Below are 21,781 nucleotides of genomic sequence, written 5' to 3' on the forward strand. Positions count from 1 at the left end.
TCGGTCCTGCGACTTCCTTGGTCCCAGCAGAATTTCAGGATGAAGGAATGGTCTGGGCTGTAGGTCCCACATGGAGGGGCGCCGGGACTAGAAGAGCCAGTGTGGGGCGAAGCTCTTGGCAAGGGCCGGGGAAGAAGTCGAAGGAGAGCGGCTGGAGGCTTGCAGTGCGCGCCGTCTACGGCGGTGGCAGCCCACCGGAGTGCGAGCCGGCTCCTGGCTTCACTTAATTCCGTTAGTTTCCCAGTGCAGCACAAGGGGGTGGGCGGCCGCAGCCCTAACCTCGTCCAACCCGAGAATACACGCTGAGAGGAATAGGTTCTCTAGAATAGCTCTTATGCCAGGCGAGCTGCCGGCCAACTCTTTGTAGATCATAGCGCTACGCTTTGCCCTAATTAGCCCAAGACAGCTGTGAACCCAATAGCAACGCCTTGAATTCTCTCCTTTTTCTGCTGGGGCCTTTTCTCTTTGAAAGCAGCTCTGGCTGTTACATAATGGTCCTACAAAAAGGTGTCACACCAGCCAAGTCTCTGAAGCCAGCGTTTCTCACCTGTGAAGGATGATTCTGAATCCTGCAGTCTGTTCTCAGGTTTGGTCTCAAATGTTGCTGCTTTAACTGTGGTTCTGAGACGTTAGCATAGCATTAGGTAACATGGTAAAAAAGAAAGATCTACCTTCTCCTATTTTCTGGGGTCTAGTCTAGTTCCTGTTCTGACATGGCATATATTATCACTTGTAGTTCATTCTTGCTAAGGGCTTCAATACAGCATTTATTGCAGTACACTCGAGAGTTCTTTTTAATTACTGTGTATTTTTAAAAATCTTTACTTTGGAGCGTTATGAGAGGTAAATTTAAGGTATTAATGGAGATACAGTATTTCTTTAACTTATAGAGTATTTTTTACCATAAATCATGTTTAAGATGAAGCCAAATTTCATGTTTCTGTTGTATGTTTTTCTTGGATTTTAAGATTTCTTCATTTCATTCTCTTCACAAACTAGGCATTTTTAGTTTCCTACTTTCAGCTAAGAATTTGTAAACAGTGATGTCTCTTGGGCAGACAGTGTTAAATGAGGAACAAGGCCAGGCGTGGTGGCTTAAGCCTGTAATCCTAACACTCTGGGAGGCCGAGGCAGGCCGATTGCTCGAGGTCAGGAGTTCGAAACCAGCCTGAGCAAGAGCGAGACCCTGTCTCTACTATAAATAGAAAGAAATTAATTGGCTAATATATATAGAAAGAAATTAGCCGGGCATGGTGGTGCATGCCTGTGTCCCAGCTACTCAGGAGGCTGGGGCAGAAGGATCGCTGGAGCCCAGGAGTTTGAGGTTGCTGTGAGCTAGGCTGATGCCACAGCACTCATTCTAGCCTGGGCAGCAAAGCAAGATTCTGTCTCAAAAAAAAAAAAAAAAAGTACTACCAAGAACTTATATACACCTATCAATTTCCCACCAGAGTCTAGTTGATAGGCATCATCCTATCTGAAAAACTAAATAAACCCTCCTTTCACACCTGTTTCATGAACAGGTCTATGCAAACCTACCCCTAAAGCCCTGAAAGCTGAGAGGCCAAAGAAAGAAGCTGACAAATCCTGTTTCTCAGAAAGAAACATTTAAGAGGGACTTGTAAATAGAAGCCATGTCCTGGAAGGCTGTGAGATGGTGGCCATTACCAACCCTTCCTGTTAGAGACTAAGACACCCCAGCCTCGCCCTGGAAAATTCCCAGGACGAAACTATAGCTCCGAAAAGAATGCATTCCATGACGTGCTTGCTCCAGGGTGTGCTACCTGCAATTGTTCCCGACCCCCCGGCCAGGTTGAGGTTGAGTGATCAGTTACAAACAGCTTTGATGCCAATAAAGTGCTAATTGGGGCTGACTGACCCAAACCCGAGCCTCATCATCCCCCCACTCTATTTTTCTGTTCATACTTCCTTGTTTCTATATAATTATAAAACCAGCAAAAAATCTAAGTAAAGTAGACCTTGACAACCATTTGCTTGGTCTCCTTCCTTTCTCTCGCCCATCTCTTTCAGCCACGGTCCCCCTCGCCCCCGCCCCCGCGAGTAACAAAAGGTCCTGCGGGTCAAGACACCTTCCACCCCCTTATATACCAAAAGGAAGGAATGTGTAGGACAACTAAAGTTGACCCCTCAGAGAAAGACAAGAATGTTATGCCAATGTGCCTAAGAGCAGGATTTATGGCTCAAGGGTTTTTTGACCTAAAGGCAAGATTTGATGAGGTAGAAATCTTAGAGGCATTCCTGGTACAGGAGTTAATCCAGAAATCAACATGATGGATTAGCATCCAAGATGGAGTTGCTTTGCCCTCCACACCATAGCACCAACCCCACCTGCTACCCCTCCATGCTTCTTATCAAAGCTTCTTAAAAGAGTTGTCTATAGTGTTGTCATTACTTCCTTAGTTTATATTATCTCTTCAATCTATTTTTGTAGGGCTTTTATCCCCACCAGTCTGAGACTATTCTTTTCAAATTATCCCCACCAGTCTGAGACTATTCTTTTCAAAGTGAATACTGACATACATGCTTCTAGATCTAGTCAGGTCTCCTCTGCTAGCTCCTATTATGCTTGACCTCTTCCATTTGGAATGCTCTGTAATTCCATCCTTTGCTTTCTTTTCATTCTTCATCCAATGCTACTGCTTTAAATGCCCTTTATAGGCCAGCAGCTTTCATGAACTTTTAGCTCTAACTTTCCTAACCCTCCAGATTCATATTTATAACTGCCTACATTATTTCTCCATATAGATGACTAATAGCTCAAACTTAACACTGCCAACAACTCTTGATATTCCCTTGTCCCCTCCCTTCCTCCAATCTCACATTCAATCTAGTTACTCTAGTAAAAATAAAAATCTAGGAATCATCTTTGATTCCATTTTCTTTTCTTCACCACTCCCATCAGCAAGTCCTATCCATTTTACCTTCAAAATATCCCACAGCATAGACAGATTTCACCAGCTCCACCTCTGCTGCCCTAGTTCTGCAATCCCCCCAAAATTGTCACATTGAGACTACCACAAGTGTCCCTGCTTCTACACTTGCCTCTATGATCCAGTCTCCACAAAGCAGTGATCTTTTCATAATGAAAAGTTCATCAATTCTACTTTCTGCTTACCCACCCCTCCCCCATGATTTCCCACTGGTTCTAGAATAAAATCCATTCTTCACCCTGATTTACAAAAGCCCTACATTATATGGTCTTTGCTGCCCCCTCCAGCCTCATCTTTTACCACTCTTCCTTGGGGTTCACCACCCTCCAAACACACTGGCTTTTCTCTTCACCACATTCATCAAGCTTGTTCCTTTATTAGGATTTTGCACTATTTTCTCCACTAGGAAGGTTTTGTCCCATACCACACAGCTATTTGGGTATTACTTCAAAATGTATGGTCAGCCAAGGCGGGTGGATCGCTCGAGGTCAGGAGTTCAAAACCAGCCTGAGCAAGAGCAAGACCCCGTCTCTACTATAAATTAAAAAAAGAAATTAATTGGCCAACTAATATATATAGAAAAAAAAAAAATTAGCCGGGCATGGTGGCGCATGCCTGTAGTCCCAGGTACTCAGGAGGCTGAGGCAGAAGGATTGCTTGAGCCCAGGAGTTTGAGGTTGCTGTGAGCTAGGCTGATGCCATGGCACTCACTCCAGCCTGGGAAACAAAGCGAGACTCTGTCTCAAAAAAAAAAAAAAAAGTATGGTCAGGAAGGGTCTTTACTGACCACTCAATCTAAAGTCGTGTCGAGTTACTCTGTCTTATATCACCCAAATTTAAGTCTCTGTATAGGACTTACTTTTTAAAACTTGTTTATTTTATAATGTAAGCTCCATAAAACCTTGCCTATCTTGTTCCCCATCTAGAAAGGTTCCTGGTAAATAGTAGATGCTCAAAAAAATTGTGTAAAGAAATGGATGAGTGGCATCAGATACTTAAGTAATCCAAGTCCAAACTAGGGACATCAGACAGTTCATTTGTAAGAAATCAAAAAGAATGGGCTTTCCCAGCTCCTTGGCACCTGAAAGCTCAAGTTACACTTTGACTGAGGACCTGGTTCCAATCAGACAGGATAACCACAACAGAAAGAAAATGAGCTATTTCTGGGTAATGATTAGATCTGAAATCTTATCCCAAGATTATCACCAGCCTCTTTAACTGGTTACAGATTTGCCATCTATTTACTTAACTGCATAGGAACGGGGAGCCATCATAAACTCACTTGCCTGACTCAGAGTAAGTTCTTGGCTTTCCACTCCTTTAAGCATTTTAGCAATGAATCATTCCAACACTGTTTCTAATTAGCCGGGCATGGTGGTACATGCCTGTAGTCCCAGCTACTCGGGAGACTGAGGCAGCAGTATTGCTTGAGCCCAGGAGTTTGAGGTTGCTGTGAGCTGGGCTGACGCCAAGGCACTCACTTTAGCCTGGGCAACAAAGCGAGACTCTGTCTCAAAAAAAAAAAAACAACAACAACAACCCTGTTTCTACAATGCTTAGAGGGAAAAATACATTTAAATATGACTCCAACCTCTATGATATGGCAAAAATATTTATTAAAATACATTTTTCAATTTTTTACTTTATTGCAAGGAACCCCTGTAATTCACGCTTTTATCCTAAATGAGATAGCAAATACTAAACATGGAATATAAAGAAGTGATTTTAAAAACCCACATAGTAGCACAGTGAAAGAAATGGAATTCCCTAGGGTTTTTGAGAATTCAAAATGGCATCTTAGGTGATCTAAGAAACCAATTATAGTCTCTTTTTTCCATTTCATTCAAGATTATCAGAGTCAGGTTATTACTACCTGTTTTAGAAGTAAAATATATATATGTGCTTTCCACTAGTCCACAGTTTTCTGGTCAGCTGGCCTCAACAGATTCTCATATCTCAGCCCATCTGCCTTTGGTGATGGCCAGAAGATCTCAATGCCCCAGGCAGCAAGGCTTCCTGCTGATTTCTACTTAAGATCCATGAACCGGATATCCATGATGAGAAGGAAGTTCTTAGGCAGTGGGCGGGGGGCTGGAGACAGGACAGTAAATACCTGGTGCTCCAGGTCCACACTGGTCACCACAATGAAGCCAGCCACACTTGTCTCGGAAAGGTTCTCCTCTGTACCCTCAGCAGTGCTAACACTCAATAGATGGTGCACCATATCTCGGCCAGGGGTTACAGGTACTAGCTTGAGCTGATTGTCCTCCTGAGACATGCCTAAAGGCAAGCAAGAGTCTGGGATGGTGGGTGCCCCAACTTTGTAGATTTTCACATCTGAAAATTTGACATTGAAGGCATGGGGATAGAAACAGCCTCTGAACCCATAGAAATACTCACGGATGCGCTCGTCCCTACATTCCCGCCTGAAGTCCTTGGAGCGCTCCACCACGCCCCCTGATTTAGGGAGCAGCACAGTGCGTACAAAGTGGGGCAGGTCCCGTTTCAGTTCATTGTACAGTCGTTCTTGATCCAGAACCACGACTACATCCACCTCAAAAGCTGAGGCTGCATGCACCAGGGCCTGGTAACCAGAGCCCTTGACCCAGCCACAAGTGTTAATGACACAGCCACTCACAGATGCCCTTCGGTTCACCTCGCACCTTTGGTTGAACACATCTGCTAAACGAGATGTAATCTGCAAAAGAAAGCATCAAGGTGAGAACAATAAGGACAAAAAGACAAAGTCAGGGAGCAGCAGCCCTTCCCTCTACCCCACCTTGGCTCTGGCTTACCTTATTATAAAGCTTGATGTTGGTACCAGGAGTGGTGGAACCAAAATGATACACCAGAGGGGCTTGGATAGAGAAACCTTCTTCCACATCTGCTGGTCGCTCAATGTAGAGAGCCCCCATGGTGCCAGGGATGGACACAGAGCCCTGGCCCACATCTAGCTCCACATAAGTGGGGCGGCGGCCCAAACGCACTGCATAGTTGAGCAGTAGGCGACACACTGTGGACTTGCCCACATCAGTGGGGCCCACTACCATCACTCGGGGGCCTCGCTCTTCTTCCTTTTCTGCCTGCCTCCGCATCTGCTCCAAGGCTGTGTGAGTGTTGAGGTAAAGCAACATAGGAGTGTCCTTGGAGACATAAGCCACCTCTGTGCGGCCACTCAGTTGCAGAGAACAGCCATGCCAAGTGAAAACAGCCACCTTGGCACCAGCATCAAAGGTGAATTTCTTGTTTCGGGTCAGCTCTGTGCCAAAGATCTCTGCCATGCCAGCCAACAACTCCAGCTGAACTGACTGAGATGCCTCCACCTCAAAGCGAAGTTCTGTTTCTCGCTCAAGTTCAAATTTAGTTGTTGGCTTCTTGTCATCACTGGCCTCCTCTCCCATCTTTTCTGTGTAGCTGTTGTGCCTAGAACACAAAAATGAGATCTAATCATAAGCCAGTCCTCTGTCCAAAATCCTCCAATGGATGTTTCCCCTTGCCTGGCCTTAATTTTCTCCATATTTATCATCTGTCTCACTATATATGTTTACTCTGTCCCCCTGCCTTAGAATGTAAGGTTGCACATTTTTGTTTGCTACTGTATCTCTAGCACTTAGAATAGGGCTTCACAAACTGTAGGCAAACCAATAACTACATTTAGTGAATGAATGACTCAGACATAAGAGCAAAACTATACCCACAGGCTGACAGAAGACTTGACTGTATCACCTTCACCACTCCACTACTCTATTGGTGAACGGCCAGACTTGAGAAAACAACAGATGCCCCACTCCCCAACCCTCTTAGTCAACGAGACAGGGTGTCTGCAATCGGAATACAAAGCAAAGGACACCGGGCTTGAACTTGGAAAACAGCATAAGGCCCGGCTTTGCAACTACTAATAGCGTTTCTCTTAACTTCTCTGAACATTTCCCTCAGCCGTTAACTGGAGGTAAACTTCCTCACATACAGTGTAGTTCTGGGGATTAACAAGAATTGTGGGAGGGGGCCGGGTGTGGTGGCTCACGCCTGTAATCCTAGTACTCTGTCTGGGAGGCCGAGGCAGGAGGATGGCTTGAGGTCAGGAGTTCAGAAACCAGCCTGAGCAAGAGGGAGACCCCGTCTGTACTAAAAATAGAAATTAATTGGCCAACTAAAAATATATAGAAAAAATTAGCTGGGCAAGGTGGCGAATACCTGTAGTCCCAGCTACTTGGGAGGCTGAGGCAGGAGGATGGCTTGAGCCCAGGAGTTTGAGGTTGCTGTGAGCCAGGCTGACGCCACGGCACTCTAGCCAGGGCAACAGAGAGAGACTCTGTCTCAGAAAAAAAGAAAAGAACTGTGGGAGGAAAAAAGCACTTCGTAAATTACAAAACGGCAAGGAAACTAAAAATTACTCCTGATCCTGGACCGTAGCTCTAGGTACAGCATTTGTCCCAGCCTCCCCAGAAATCTCACCGAAATCTGCCCAAGCCCCACGGAAGAGACAGTTGCGTTCCTGAGCTTATTATCTCACCTGAGCAGCCACGAGCCCAATGAGTAAACGCGAAAAGCCCCCAAGCAGGACTTGAGCACAACTGCAAGCCGCGCTCGCTCAGACCCCACGCCGGAAACAAACTCAGCTCCGCACTTGCGCAGTGGAAGAAGACGCTGTCGCGCGACGCCCCCTGGGATGTGTAGTTGTGACGGAACAGCCGGGAGGGGGTAAACTCGCGCGGCCGCTCAGCCTTCTGGGAGTTGTAGTCAAAGGATTGTTTTGATCGTGACGCCAAAGGTGGGAGGGGCGCCGGCCGACATTGTGAAGCTGGCGGAAGGGAGTAGAAGGCGTGGCGGTTACGCCCCCGCGCGTGGCCCGGACGCAACGAGGGACAGACCTCAGCCGAGGGGCGTCGGTTGCGGGGTCTCATCCGGGTGTTCCTGCTTACCTGCGGCCCGGGAAAGGGGAAGACGGCCAGGAAGGGAGAGAAGCTCACTATCTGGGTCTCTCGCTGGCCTGCTCGCGTGGGCCACAAGCCAGGAAGTGGGGAAATGAGCAAAACCTCATCTGGGCGGGAGTAAGCTGAGGGGTAGGGAAAGCGGTGGGAAACAAACCTGTCACAGGCTACACTGAGCTCTGAGTTGTCATCCTCCACCTGACATAAGTGCTTGGCACATAGGAGACATTCCCCCAAATCACTTTCTTTAATAAAAGAATAAAAGTCCAATGATTTCTTCCCGTTGCCTTGTAAGTCGGTCATCATCCAACAGTTTCTCTCCCAGTAAGCAGGAAGTTTTGTTGGGGATCCTATTCACCTCACCACCCCCAAGTCGCTGACAGTTATACAAGGTCAACCATTTACCCTGCAGCCAACAGGTTCTGCCAAGTCCGAGTAATCCATTTCTCACGAACTTCAGCTTTGCAATCGTGTAGTATTTGCCACCCCACATGCTCACTGTGTGACTTTGAGCAAATCATAGGCTTCATCCCTCTGAAACCGTTTTTTTGCCCATAAAATGGAGATAACAGTACTCAACCTGTTAAAGTTGTTTGGAAGATTGGAGGGATGATTTACGTATGTAAGCACAATGCCTGTAACATAGAAAACATCTGATACTAGCTTTTAAGTTTTTATTAAATGCTGGGAGGGGCTATAATAATACCATCTATTTGTACAATACTTAACATTTGTCAAAGCCCTCTCAGGAATCTCCCTTTATAGCCACCCAATAGTCAGCTTTATTATCTCTAGTTTCAGATGGGGGAGGAGACTAAAAGAGGTGAAGGGACTTGTTCAAGCATAAAGCTATAGGACTCAATGGGAGTTTTGGAGTCTTGAGTCCAGTTACCATAATAATAGCAGTTACTTCCAAGTCAATGTCCAAGTTAAAAGAAGAAAAAAAAAAAAAATAATAGCAGTTACATGATGTTTGATGCCAGGAACTGTGCTAGGGCTTCCCAGGTGTAAATCATTTAATCCTCATGATAATCTTGTGCAGTGGGCACTATAATTGTTATCCCCACTTTATAGGTGAGTGCTTTTTTCAGCCTAGCTCACATGGTTAATTCAGATCGAGGAGCCAGGGAAGATTGTCTAATTCGCCTTTCTCCTGCTGGCCCTACTTAGCAGGCACTCTCCAAGCAGTGTCATCCTCACTTGTCACTTCTCACAATTTTCTGTGATGGTTTGCTTTAATTTTTTCATTCATTCGCCATGCATGCATTCGTTTTTCAATTAACTATTAGCTATCCCCTAACCTTTCACGATTCTTCAAAAATTCATTTCCAGTCTTCCATTTGCAAATTTTCTCCCTGAGTGAGCTCATCCTCTCCGGTTTACATGCAGTCTATCTCCCAGATCTGTTTCTTAGCCTCCAACACTCTCTCCCTTGAGGCAATTTCTCCCAATTAGCTCCCAATAAAGGTCATCTTTATTTGGATATTGTATAACTATCTCATGCTGAAGTTAGGAGAAAGAACCTCTTCTCCCCCTTTTAGATTGCTCTCCATTTTGCTTCTTAAACACAAAGTCAGGGCACAACATTTAACGCAGCTGTGCTTGCCTACACTCTCTTTTCTCACTTTCATCTCCACCCCGCCCCCAAATAATACTGTCCTCATATGTCCTTCTCATTCTCCTCTCCAGCTAAATCCTGGATCATTTTCTTCCTGAGTTGAAATAAATTCACTAGTATCCCTTTTGTTTCCATACTTTCAGTCTGTGCCCTAAAAACTAGTCATCTGCCTTTTCCCACTTCTCATTGTTCTCCTCAATAATGTCTCCTCAAATTCCTCCTCCATTTATATTTCCTTTCTCTTCTGCTGCCCAGACAAGAACACTTCTCTCTTCATTCTTTACCATGCTTTTCCTCTCAATTTCAAATCTCTGATATTGTCCCTCAAAATACCCCTGTTGTGTTTTCAGAATTTATCTTAAACCCCAGAATCTTCCCTGATGTAATTTCTTCATAAAACACAGATTCAGCATGGGTCTCTTGAGATGTTGAAATTTGATAGTAAAACCTCCCTAGGTTTAGGGGTAAGAAGTTGAGATTGTTGTTTTGAAATAACACCAACTACTATTTACTAAATGCTTATCCTGTGCCAGGCACTTTTTAGACATTTGAATGTTATCTCACTTTACTGCACATCTCCATGAGATAAATATTATTGGCATAATTTAGCAGAAGAGGAAAACTGAGGCACAAAGCAGTTCGTGAGCTTGTGTAGTGGTTCCTGGGGGGATACTGGCAGAGCTAAAATTCCAACTCAGTTTCTTTAAGACCAAAGCCAGACAGCTGGTTCATGTCTGAAGATGCAACTCAACTGTTGTTTTGTGAACATCTATTCGCAAGAATCTAAACTAGGCGCTGCAGTCCTGGGATGTAGAGAGGAATGAATTTCCCAGAGGACCTGCCTCAGAAAGTTTACAGCCCAGTTGAGAACTTTATGCAATGTCAGATGTCTCCATTCTCAAATGACAAGTAATTTGGAGGTAGTCGATAAGAGGTTCCTGCTTGTGAAAGATGTCGTACTTGGTCTATGACTCCTTTGGGGGTGTTAAACTGAAGCTTTTGAGGCTTGGAAGCACCCAGTACAAGTTTGGGGGGCACAGTTTGCCATCCATGACAATTAACATATCCTACTTTTCCTGCTTCAGAGCTGCTGTCAAAGCTGAAATGGGAAAATGTATCATCGTGAATGCGTGTGTGTGCTGCCTGACTCTGCATCCACCTCTCATTTCACCAGCCTGGCCATCTCCTTTCCTCCAGCCCTGCCCAGCCCTGTCCTTCCCCCAGGTTCTTTCTATCTCCTTGGCCACACTGCCTGCCTCCTTCGAAACCTGCCTCTCCTCTTGCCCAAGACCACCACCACCACGACCCCTACATCACTCCCCCAACCTGGTCCCTGGATGCCTGCCCGCTCCCTTCCTCTCCACCCGCCTCCCATGTGTCTCCCAGCCCTGCTCTGACGTGGGAGGTGAGGGGGGGTGGGGGGATGGATGACTCACAGTGTTATGATGCAGTTCCACAACACACAGCCACATTCACCCACAGACCGAGGTACAGAACGAGACAACCTCTGGCCCCCCAGCAGCTGGCCAGCTTTGCAGCCCCAGTCTTGAACCCCCAACTACTCTCCCCCACCCCCGTCCCTTTCCCAATTGAAGGAGCGGAAAGAGAAGAGAGAAGAGTGAGCAGAGAGATTGAGAGAGAGAGAGAGAGAAATATAGACGGAGATCTCTGGAGCAGACCTCAAGGTGAGGGGGCAGCCCTTCTCCAAATGAATTTTTTTTCCCTTTGCAAATTTCCTCTTCCTGCTGCGTGTTGCTTTCTCCCCTTTGCAAAAGCATTATTCATCCACCCTTTGTCCTCCCTTCCCCCTCCCCGCTGCCTCCGCTCCTCTCTCTCGGCTCCTCCATCTCTCTCCAAGCTCTGACGATTCCCGCACTTATTTCTCGGCAACTTTGGCTGCAGCATCAGGCATCACTGTTTATTGTTTTGCTGCTGGTGCAGACCCCCAAAGCCCGCCCTGGGAGCTGGCTGTGCTGCTAATTATTTGGACTATACCATACCGAGAATGCCAGCCTAGGGGGGCTGAAATCTCCAAGCAGCTGAGAAAATCCATTGTGAGCAGGTGTCCCCTTCCTTTTTCCCCCCTGCTGAGAGGCACAGGATTCACACCTGGTTCCTTGAGCCTCTGCTGTCAGCTGTCAGTTCCCCCCACCAGCCCTCCCTCTCCCCCACCTCCCACGGTCCAGCCCTGTCTCACTTTGGGGGAACATCCTCTCCCTAGCACTCGGCTTGCCTTTGTTTTTTCCCCAGTCATTTGCTCAACTTGCTTCTCCCTGTGATCTGACAGGGGGGGAGGAAATGACCCCTACTCCCCCTTCCGTGACTCTCTGGCCTTCCGTGCAGCCTCTCCTTGGCTTGATGGGGAAGCAGGGGAGAGGGAGGGAGGCGTGACGGACAGAGCTAGCAAAGGAGCCCCGAGAGCAGGGACCTGAGCCACCCCTGTTCTCCAAGAAGGTGTTTCAAGGTGGTGCATGTCAGACGGGAACTCACAGGCAAAGTTGAAGGCAGACCTGCGAAGTGGATGAACAGTGGTCTCCTACCGAGGAGGGCCCCTTTGCTGTGGCCAGAGCCCAATGTCACCCTGAACTCAGCCCAAGGTGTCTTCCTGAGGCTCAGCCAAGGGGCGAGGACCTGAAACTGAAGATGGTCTCTATGGGGGTTTGTGGCAAGATTGCCTGGTGACCCTGGGGGAGAACGGAACAGCTGGGGTGCTTGCCACTGCAGAGGACAGGACGAGGAGAGCCTGTTTGCCCTGGCTAATTGGAGACAAAGCTGTCTCTTCTCTGCTTCATGGTCTAGCATTGCCAGAGCACCCAGCTGGCATCTCTGAACCAAGCTTGGACTAAACCACTCATAAGGGCCGGAAGGGCCCGGGAAGGAGAAGGCAGCAGCACACCTGCCTATCGGAGCCAACAGAGGACACCTCCCTCCCTATCTTCTGCCGCCAGCACCCTCAGCCACTCTGAGGCTGGAATGTGGGCAGACACCAGCACCTTCCTCAAGACTCCTAATCAGAACCCAGCGATTATTTCATCTTCAGTCACCCACAGAGTCACTGCTGTTTGTCCCTGCCCCTGGGGAAAGGCAGAAAGAAACATTTTCTGCCTCATGCCCCCAAGCGCAGCTTTTAAAATCAAAAGCATGTCCCTTCCGCCGCCCATTGTGGGTGTTGCCCTCACACTCTGCCACCCTGCCCTGCCCAGCCCAGAGTCTGGCTTTCCTGAAGCGTTGCCCACTTCCCTCTGGCTCCAGCTGTCAGATGTGCCCAAAGGAAAGATATTTTCTCTCCTCCAGTAGGGTGCCTAAGGCTTTAATTGAAGGCTAAGGCAACAGTTAGTAAAGCATGGTACAGAGACCAATGGGCCCAGAGGCTAGGAAGACAGCCAGGTGCTTTTTCTAGGCTGGGGTAAGCAGGACCCAGGTGCAGGATTGGGAATGGCCAGCCACGTGCATTCAAGGTCTTTGGGACCTGAGGGCACACCCACAAAGTTCCAGTGAAGAATCCTAGAGTGCAGGACCCTGACCACGTCTAAAGGCTGAAGCGGGGGTGTGTGCACCTGCCTGCCTGCTCCCCCTCCCTCCCTTACAAAATGTATAAAGGACCAACTGTGTTGCAAATGAAGGCCAGGAAAAAGAGAAACCTCCAGACATCTCCAACTTTTAAAAAGGCCCTGAGCCCCAAAGAGAAACCTCCAGGCATCCCCAACTTTAAAAAAGGCCCTGAGCCCCAGAGACGAGATGCCTACTAATGCCTGTGTGATGCGGAGCCTCACAAAAGAACTGAAAACCAAGGAGAGAGCACTTGCAGATGACGTTGCTCCCATGGCAGCGTCTGTGCCCGAGGGCTGCTCTCTGTGGAAAATGGTGGAGGCTGCTACGGCCCCAGGAGGGAGAGACACCAATTCCCAGGCTATGGTGCCAGAAGCCTGGAACTGCTGCCAGGCTTGCCAGAGCAGAATGGGGATCCAGGAGATGGGGAGAAAGTGCAACTGCATGGCGGGGCACGGGGGGGGGGGGGGGGGGGCGGGCATGGGGGGGTGTCGATGGTGATGGGGGAAGTAGAGATAGAGGTGAGCTGGGCCCCACCCCCTCCCTTCCTTCAGGAGAGGTCCTCGTGAGGTCACAGCTTCCCTAATGCAACTTCTCCTCTTCCCAGGTGACTTCCATTTCTATCTTGTTCTCGTCTGGGGGGGCCCTGGCCGGGCAGCCCCCCCACATTTCTCCTGCCCTGAAACACGGCTCTAGCCAACCTGCTCCGCTGCTTCACCTGCGACCGTCTGTGTGGGGGCTGCACGGCACCAGCCCCTCCGGCCCACCAGGGCATCGTCCTCCAGCCCGTCATGCCCAGCTGCGACCCTGGCCCAGGCCCTGCCTGCCTCCCCACCAAGACTTTCCGCAGCTACCTGCCCCGCTGCCACCGCACGTACAGCTGTGTCCACTGCCGTGCACACCTGGCCAAACATGATGAGCTTATTTCCAAGGTATGCTAACTTGAGGCCACCATTCCCCTCCTGTCTCGAGCCAGGTTAGCCCGAACATCGCCCAGGGTGACACACAAAACCCTTCCTCTCTTCCCCACGTCCCTGAGGGGATTTAGGCTGTGGGGCTGAGGGTGACCTGGTAGTCACTGTCTGTCCTATGTCTCCACAGTCCTTCCAAGGGAGCCATGGCCGAGCCTACCTGTTTAACTCCGTGTGAGTCTACCTCTTTCCTTGTGCGTGTGTGTGTGTGAGTGAGTGACTTTCCTCTGTGGAGAAAGGGGGTGAACCGTCAGAAGGTGAGCTCCTATCTTCAGCTTTTGCCTCCCTTTTTGCAAGGGGGTTCAGGAAATCAGCCTGCAGTTCTCTGGTGGGGAGTCTGGGCAGAGTTGAAATCACAGAGTTGGAGAAAGGTGGCCCAGGCACTGGTCATAGTGGGGTGGACTGCTGGGCTTCCAGCTCTCTCCAGATGGACATTCCTTTGGGGCGTTTGGGGGCTGGACTGACAGTGACCCCACTGGGTGCTGGGTCCTTCCTGTTTCCCGAGACAGGGTCAACGTGGGCTGTGGGCCAGCTGAACAGCGCCTCCTGCTCACGGGGCTCCACTCGGTAGCTGACATTTTCTGCGAGAGCTGCAAAACCACACTGGGCTGGAAATATGTAAGTACTTGGGGAAGAAAGTGACCCTCTAAAGTGGACAGTCCCCATGGCCCTCCAAGCCCCAGAGATCACATGTCAGGTCTTTGCCTGGTCCTCGAGGGAAGAGAGACTATGGGGTAGGGGCCACACAGGCAGTAGGTAATGGGACCTGGAGGGAACTGCGGTGCCCGACATCACTGCTTCTTCCTCCACCAGGAACAAGCATTTGAGACGAGCCAGAAGTACAAGGAAGGGAAGTACATCATTGAAATGTCACACATGGTGAAGGACAACGGCTGGGACTGAAGGGTCAGGCAGGCTGTGCCCTTCCTCCGCATGCCCCACCCTCCCCACACCTGCCCCTGGCCCTGCCATGCAGTCTATACCAGCATGAGTACTGCCCTGCCCTTGGGGGGAAGCCCAGCTCCAACCAGCCCCTCCCCTGCAGCCACCGCATCACTACCAGGCCCCTTTCGGAACAGGGGTCTGGGGGCACCACAGGGGGGTTAAGGCTCAGGAGTGGGCAGCAGTCAGGGAGAGACGGACCAGGGGAAAAGGGATGGCTGTGGGTCCTCCTATCCCCAAGGCCCCCAAAACTGAGGCAATGGCAGGGCGGACACTCAGGCAGAGGACCGTGGGAGGAACCCATTTTGCCCCAGCTCTTTCCGAGTGAACAGAGGACAGGCTTTGGTTCATGGGGCTGGTGGATCCATAGGCCACAGAATGGCAGATGGGAAAACGCTTGGGTTGGAGTGAAATTTTGGCCTCAGACACCGGGAGAGATCAGAGTCTCTGAGGCTGAAAGGTTTCCCACCCCCATTTGTAGGAGAAAGGACTCAGGGGTGGAAGGAAAAACTCAAATCCCAGGCCCTGGGAAATAATAAAAGAATCGCAGGAGTTTCCATTTCACTCCACTTGTTAGTTTATCTTGGCACTAGAGAGGCACTTTCGAGTATCTGACCTTTGCCACGGGGCGGGGCGGGGCAAGCTGCCCCTGGAACAGCCCCCACCGCCGCCGGCTGTTTCCAGACGAGCAGTCTGCAGTCTTGACGGGCATCCTCCCAGGCCTCAGCCGCTGCGCCCGGCCCAGCACCCCGGAGGGAGGTGGAAAGTCAGTGCCACGGGGCCAGGCTTCCCCGTGGCTGCCACCAGCGAACGAAACTTTTGTACGATACACAAAATGTTTGGGTCTATTTTTAATAAAAAGGGGAAAAGCAACTGTGAGGCACTCCGCCTTTGGGTTTCTCTCCTCGTGCACGTACTGACCCGGCCACACGTACACGCGCCGGGGCGGGTCTTCTCCTACCACTAGGGGGCGGCCGCCGCTTTGTCTGTGGCAGGACTGCCGCTTGAGTTTTTAACCAGGGGATAAAGTATTCAGGCGAGCTTGCACTTAGGAAGAGAGAGGTTTTGTGAGCTGTGTTCCGGCTAGACTAGCATCCAAGGCCGCTCGTGTCTGCCGGAGCCCTTGACAATAAGTCCATTTTTGCCTGGATCTAGGATTGGGCAACTGGAAGAGGCTCATCCCAGTACAAGGGTTTTCTGGGTCTCATGGCTTTTCTGCCTGGGTTTGTCATGTTTTGGTTAGCTCACAGACACGCTTAAGGCTAAAAGAAAAATTGATCAGCCAAGGTGCTTCCCTGGCAGTTGAGAGGAAGTGAAATAAAATAGCTCAAAATAGCACCAAGGACACTATGTGAACCAAGGTGCATCTTTTGGGCAGTGATGTAAAATTCCTACGGTTGTTGGGTGCCATGACACTTACAGGGGAGACGATATACATAACGAAGATCACTTTTTGGTAAGCTATACTGTTATTGCCCAGTTCATTCATTGATGTTGCAAATATTTATAAAGCACCTATTACCTACTAAGCATCATGTCAGGCACTGGGGATTCATGGTGAACAAGGCAGCCATGGCCCACTTCATGGAGCCATAGGTCTAGGGGAGGACATGCAATAGCCAGGCAATCCCAGGAGAAGGTGAGGGGGCTCTGAGCAGGGATGTAGAGGAAGCACAGGACCTCACAAGAGAGGAACTTCGCCTAGATTTGAGGAGTAAGGAAGGCTTCACGGAAGTGATGGCCATGATGGCTCTTGAAAGATGAAAAGTTGGGGAGGCAAAGGGCAAGAGTGGACAGAGTATTTCAGGCAGTGTGTGTGTCAGGTAACTCAAGCTCAGTTAATTTAAGGAAATAAGTTTCCTGCAGCTGGAGTTGGATGAGAGATAAGAAATGAAATGAGAGACAGGCAGGGACCATAACCTATTTAGAGAATCTAGATTTCATCCCAACCGCATCCGGATAACATGAAAAAAATTACTATCTTTTAACAAGAGTGGAGTGGCATTATCAAATGGCTGTTTTGTGCCCAGATGAGAGATTCAGACACAAGTTTTATTTTTTTTATTTTTGGGGGGGGGGGGTCAGAGTCTTGCTTTGTTGCCCAGGCTAGAGTGAGTGCCGTGGCATTAGCCTAGCTCACAGCAACCTCAAACTCCTGGGCTCAAGCAATCCTTCTGCCTCAGCCTCCCGAGTAGCTGGGACTACAGGCATGCGCCACCATGCCCGGCTAATTTTTTCTATATATATATTAGTTGGCCAATTAATTTTTTTCCATTTATAGTAGAGACGGGGTCTCGCTCTTGCTCAGGCTGGTTTCAAACTCCTGACCTCAAGTGATCCGCCCGCCTCAGCCTCCCAGAGTGCTAGGATTACAGGCGTGAGCCACTGCGCTTGGCCTGAGACACAAGTTTTAATATACTAAAGAAAGTAGGGGACATAACACTAACCGTACTCTCAAATACTCTTGTTGACATCCAAATAGAGCGGCTGTCTGGGCAGGAGAAAGGAGGAAGAGAACTGGAAGGCACTGAGGTGAGAAGGGCAAGTGCAAGCCTTGGAGGAACAATGTCCAACACCCCCCATCTGAGCAGCTGCAGGGAGGTCTGACCCATCTCTGTTTCTGCATGCCCAGTGGGACTAAGATCTTTCTCAGGCTCCAGCAGGGGACTCAGAAACCCTGTCCCTCTTGGGCCCGTTTCTTGTACCAAAGTTCAGGAAGGCTTCTCAAGCCTCAAGCTCTACTCTTGAAAATCAGGCACAAACTAGCTGCCATCTTATAGGGGCTCCCCAAATATGCCTCTCTCAACTTACTGTAACAAGTTCTTATTTAAGCCAACTAGGCACTGTGGAAGACAGAAGTAAATGGCACAGTTGTTGCTGCCAAATTTTTTGTAATCTGTCCTGAAAGAATCATTCTGTGGGTTTGGCTCAAGGGATCTCTAAGATCAAGTCATGGGCAGGACGTTCCAAATCGTGGATGGCGCCCAGACAGGTGCACCCTCAAAAAGCATCATTATCAAATACCCTGTGACCAAGATTGGTGGGGGGTGCAGGGAGATGCAGGTGGAGGCAGGGGAGGGATGAGGTTTTTCTGTGCCCCACAAGATAGGGAGCAAGCTGTAGGTATGGAAGGCCAGAGCACACAGTCCCTTTACCTGGGGAGCAATCCCTTCCATTTAAACATTTTTCCTTTCCTGTGCATTTTCTTTTTCTCATGGAATTCTACTCTAGGCCTAACAGTGATTTTTCCCATTCTTCTCCACCGACTCCTCAATCCAGGCTCAGTCTAGGAATCCTTATACTTCTTAGCCAAGGAGTCACCGCCACTTTCATCCATAAAGGCTTGAGACTTTGGAAGATATCCTCATACAACCAGCAGATGGCATCAAAACCTTCCACCCCTCAGCTCAGGAACCCTCAGTTGAGAGAACCTACTCAGATCTCTCCAGAAAGGTCTACAAAAAGATGGGTGAGCTGTCAGATTTGAGAGGCTCTGCAACATCAGACCTATATAATCTTGGCTAAACCATTTATACCTTTCTGGCCCTCTGTTTTTTCATCTGTAAAATGGGGATGTTACCTACCAAGTTATTAGGGTTCAAAATCATGCATGCAGTGCCTAGCAAAAGCACTGCACACAGAAGTAGCTCCACAAATGCGAGCAATTAGTATGACTACTAGTGAGGATTCTCAAATCCCCACCAGGCTGACTGGTGCCCAGACGGGAGAGGAAATTGCCACGCTGAGGAGGCAGCCGGCGCTGGGTAGCACTACACGGCCAATGCCCTTTTAACATTGCACTGCTAGTGACAGGTGCAGACAGTAGCACAATGTGAAAAGAGCTCTGGCCAGCAGCAGAGGCATGCCGACCCTGCCTCCTCACCTTCTCCCAGTCCCCGGCCCAGTCAGCGCACAGGCTCCCTCTGCCCCTTCTCCTGGGTACAGCTTTCCTCCCTTCTATACCATTCTTAGTGTTAATCCGGTTCTCTTTCCACTCCTATTTTTGCCTTATTTCTCAGCCCCTCTCTAGCACAGAGACCACCTTTTCCTTTGAGGTTTTAGGGTGGGGGTACAGGGCCCAGTAAGGAAGCTGAAGGGATACCAGGATGTTAGCACTCAGTCCTCGAAGGAAATGACTACTAGAAATCCCAAAAGTTTGGGGGACACGTGCACGAGGCCATGTTTATTGGGGTTTGCATTTCTGGCAGCTTCCCTTCCAGAGAGAAACTTGATGTCCAGAACCACAGAACCTTCCATTCTTCTTTAAAGTTCTCTCCCTCTTTTTTAATTTAGGCAAAAGGGAGTTTTAGTGTCAAGGCGGCAATCTCAGATGAACCTCCAGGACCAGAGAGTGGGGGAGTGTAGTTACAGGTCCCCACGCAGTAAGAGAGCAGCTTCCAGGTGTGGAGGTGGAAGCAGCTGGCAAGGCCCCACCCCTGGATCTCCTTTTGAAGGTCTTCAAAGCACTTTCTGCATTTGGCATTAAACAAAATGGTGAGGGTGATTCCCTCTCTTATACTGAGAGTTAGGGATAGGCTTTAACTGGCAATGGGATTAGACTGCGCTGTTTCCTGTCCGGTACAGGGACTCTGGTTAGGGAGTCTTCAAGCTCATCCAGTAATTCCCAACCTATCCTAGCCTAAGGAGCTTAAAGTACAAAAAGTCCTCAGACTGATTAAAATGTAAAGCCAGAAGAATGCCCTGGAGGGACACCTGGATTGTCAAAGGTTCAGAGCCAGGCAGGCTCTAGTGCGGCTCATTCCAGCCATCTGACCTGGTGAAATGTGAGCAGCCCAGAGAGTCAGAGGCTGTGGGGGTGATTCTTCCTGGGCCCTGATGGCCGAAGACCTCCCAGGGGATGCAGCGGCCTCTGGGAGACTCCACAGCCAGCAGGAGGAATGGAGGCCATAATTCCAGTTGGGAGCTCTTCCTCTGGGTTTCCCCTCTAGCCTCTTCCCACCCCCTCAGGAAGCAAGAGAGGTTCTCTTCCGCCTCCCCAGGCAGAGTTTGTTACTGTAATCTGCAAACATGGGGCCCAGCCCCACAGTTTGCACAGTTCTAATGGATGGAAACCAAGACCTCTCTGGGGTCAGTCTCCCGGCCTGCTCTGTTCTTGGGTTGGGCAAACCAGTCTCAGCTGGAAACTGGATCACACCAACAGGGGACAGAGGGGCAAAGACAGGACTGCCCAGCAAGCTTCAGGAAGGCTATGGGAAGAGTCTTCCTCAAGGAGTTCCCAGATCTCTCCTTAGAGAGTGAAGGAGTGAAGGGAGAGGCGGCTGGGACCAAGAGCCCCTCCGCCCTCTCACACCCAACTCATTCCGGAGGAGCGGGGCCTGCGAATCACCAGCCAGCAGGGCCCCTCCCCCACCTTGGGCCCAGAAGCCAGCCCCCAGCTCCTTCCAGAAGCGAGTGTAGAGACCGAGGAGGAAATGGGGGAGGGGAGGCCCCGGCTCAAGTTCTCTCCGCTCCCCCTCCTCATTGGCCACCATCTTCCGGCCCCTGCCCCCCAGAGCAGCAGGGGATGGGGCCCAGCCTGTGAAAGGGAGAGAAAGGGCAGGTGGGGGGTTAGCCGGAGCAGCAGGGGCAGGGGGCTGGCCCCAACTGTCTCCTCCCACCCCCTCCCCGCAGCCATGGCGACGGGAGGAGGAGACCAGGAGGGTCCTGAAAGCCATATTCTGTGAATGGGATGAGAGGGGCAGCTGGGAAGCGGAGGGTGAGGGGCGCTCTCCCTCAACACCCAACTGTGCTTCCTCGCACCACACGTACACACCTCGAGGCTGGACCACACAGGCGTGCGCGCGCGCGCACATGCACACACACACACACACACACACACACACAAACTCTCAGCCATACTTGCTGCACAACTCAGCCCTCACTACACACTCACCCAGGCAGCAAGAACTGGAGTGTGAGCGCACGGCCCCCGCCCCGCGCCCGCGCCCCTCCACACCCCACCACTGTGAGCGCGAGAGCCGCCTCACGCCCTCACACCGCCCCTTGGCTCGCCCCACAACTTCTGGAGGTGCAGAACTCCCTGCCCCGCTCCAGCCCTTCGGCCCCCGCGTTGCCCTCGGAACGCACCCGCCAAGTCCCCGGAGCCCCGCAGCCTCGCACGCACGCCCAGGTGGAGGCGGACGGCCCGGCCTCGGCCGTGCCCGACGGAGCCCCCCACCCCTTCCCACCACGCCCCCCGCTGGAAAATGACAGTGAGGCCACCTCGGAAAGCCATGCCTGGTGCTCCCCAGGTACAGTGTTTCGAAAGGAGAAAACAGAAAAGATGCCCACGAGTGGAGAATGAAGAGGGGAAAGGGAAGGCGAGAGAAAGAGCCCAGACCACCCCCACCCCTCACCGAGAGAGAATAGAACCGAAAATCGGTGGCGTTACCCTTGCGGGAGCTCACGGTACCCACACATTGCTCTTCGATACGTTCCTCTGCCTGCCACCTCCTTCTTCCCGGGCTCTTTCTCTGCCCTTCCCTCCCTCCTGGCTCCCCTCCCTGGCCTCGCTCCCCCTCTCTCACGCCCTCCTGGACCCCGCCAGCCCCTCTCCCGGGCCGGGCTCAGATCCCGCGCGGCCGCCCCTCCACCCGCCGGCCGGGACCGAGGCTGCGAGGCCGGCCGGCCGCGGCGCCCCTCTCCTCTGCCGATCTCGCTCTTCCCCCCTCGCCCCCTTTCTCCTTCCACACTCCCTGCCGTCCATCTTGAATACTTGGGATTCTTGAATGGAGTGAGCAGGATCCGCTCCCCCAGGCTCCCATTGGCTGTGTGTTAACCCTTTTGAAACGAGATCCTCCCTCCCATTGGCTGCCAGCC

At 50.5% G+C, this 21,781-nt stretch overlaps 2 protein-coding genes across 7 annotated transcripts; one reads left to right on the forward strand and one right to left on the reverse strand.

The window, feature by feature from the left end:
• Positions 1-4,544: 4,544 nt before the first annotated feature.
• On the reverse strand, positions 4,545-21,417 carry CLP1 (cleavage factor polyribonucleotide kinase subunit 1). Of its 3 annotated transcripts, none has more exons than XM_076001857.1 (4): positions 21,354-21,417; positions 7,146-7,287; positions 5,747-6,374; positions 4,545-5,649 (listed from the first exon to the last, which is right to left on the reverse strand). In XM_076001857.1, the coding sequence occupies exons 3-4, from the start codon at positions 6,350-6,352 to the stop codon at positions 4,978-4,980; spliced, it is 1,278 nt and encodes a 425-aa protein (XP_075857972.1). In that variant the 5' UTR covers positions 6,353-6,374; positions 7,146-7,287; positions 21,354-21,417; the 3' UTR covers positions 4,545-4,977. The 3 variants fall into 3 exon arrangements, with proteins under 3 accessions (XP_075857972.1, XP_075857971.1, XP_012605364.2); XM_076001856.1 differs by lacking the exon at positions 21,354-21,417 and adding an exon at positions 7,465-7,615; XM_012749910.3 differs by lacking the exons at positions 7,146-7,287; positions 21,354-21,417 and adding an exon at positions 7,465-7,614.
• Positions 10,943-20,514, forward strand: YPEL4 (yippee like 4). 4 transcript variants are annotated; one of them, XR_012918932.1, is made up of 7 exons: positions 10,943-11,185; positions 13,657-13,981; positions 14,151-14,194; positions 14,530-14,638; positions 14,834-14,926; positions 17,445-17,494; positions 18,242-20,514. XR_012918932.1 is itself a non-coding variant. In XM_076001858.1 (6 exons), exons 2-5 carry the CDS (start codon positions 13,841-13,843, stop codon positions 14,921-14,923), a joined length of 384 nt encoding a protein of 127 aa, XP_075857973.1. In that variant the 5' UTR covers positions 10,943-11,185; positions 13,657-13,840; the 3' UTR covers positions 14,924-14,926; positions 17,445-18,227. The 4 variants fall into 4 exon arrangements, 3 of the variants coding, with proteins under 3 accessions (XP_075857973.1, XP_075857974.1, XP_012605369.1); XM_076001858.1 differs by lacking the exon at positions 18,242-20,514 and having other exon boundaries at positions 17,445-18,227; XM_076001859.1 differs by lacking the exons at positions 14,834-14,926; positions 17,445-17,494.
• Positions 21,418-21,781: the final 364 nt, after the last annotated feature.

This window comes from Microcebus murinus, chromosome 4 (assembly GCF_040939455.1).
Source record: "Microcebus murinus isolate Inina chromosome 4, M.murinus_Inina_mat1.0, whole genome shotgun sequence".
Classification (NCBI taxonomy): domain Eukaryota; kingdom Metazoa; phylum Chordata; class Mammalia; order Primates; family Cheirogaleidae; genus Microcebus; species Microcebus murinus.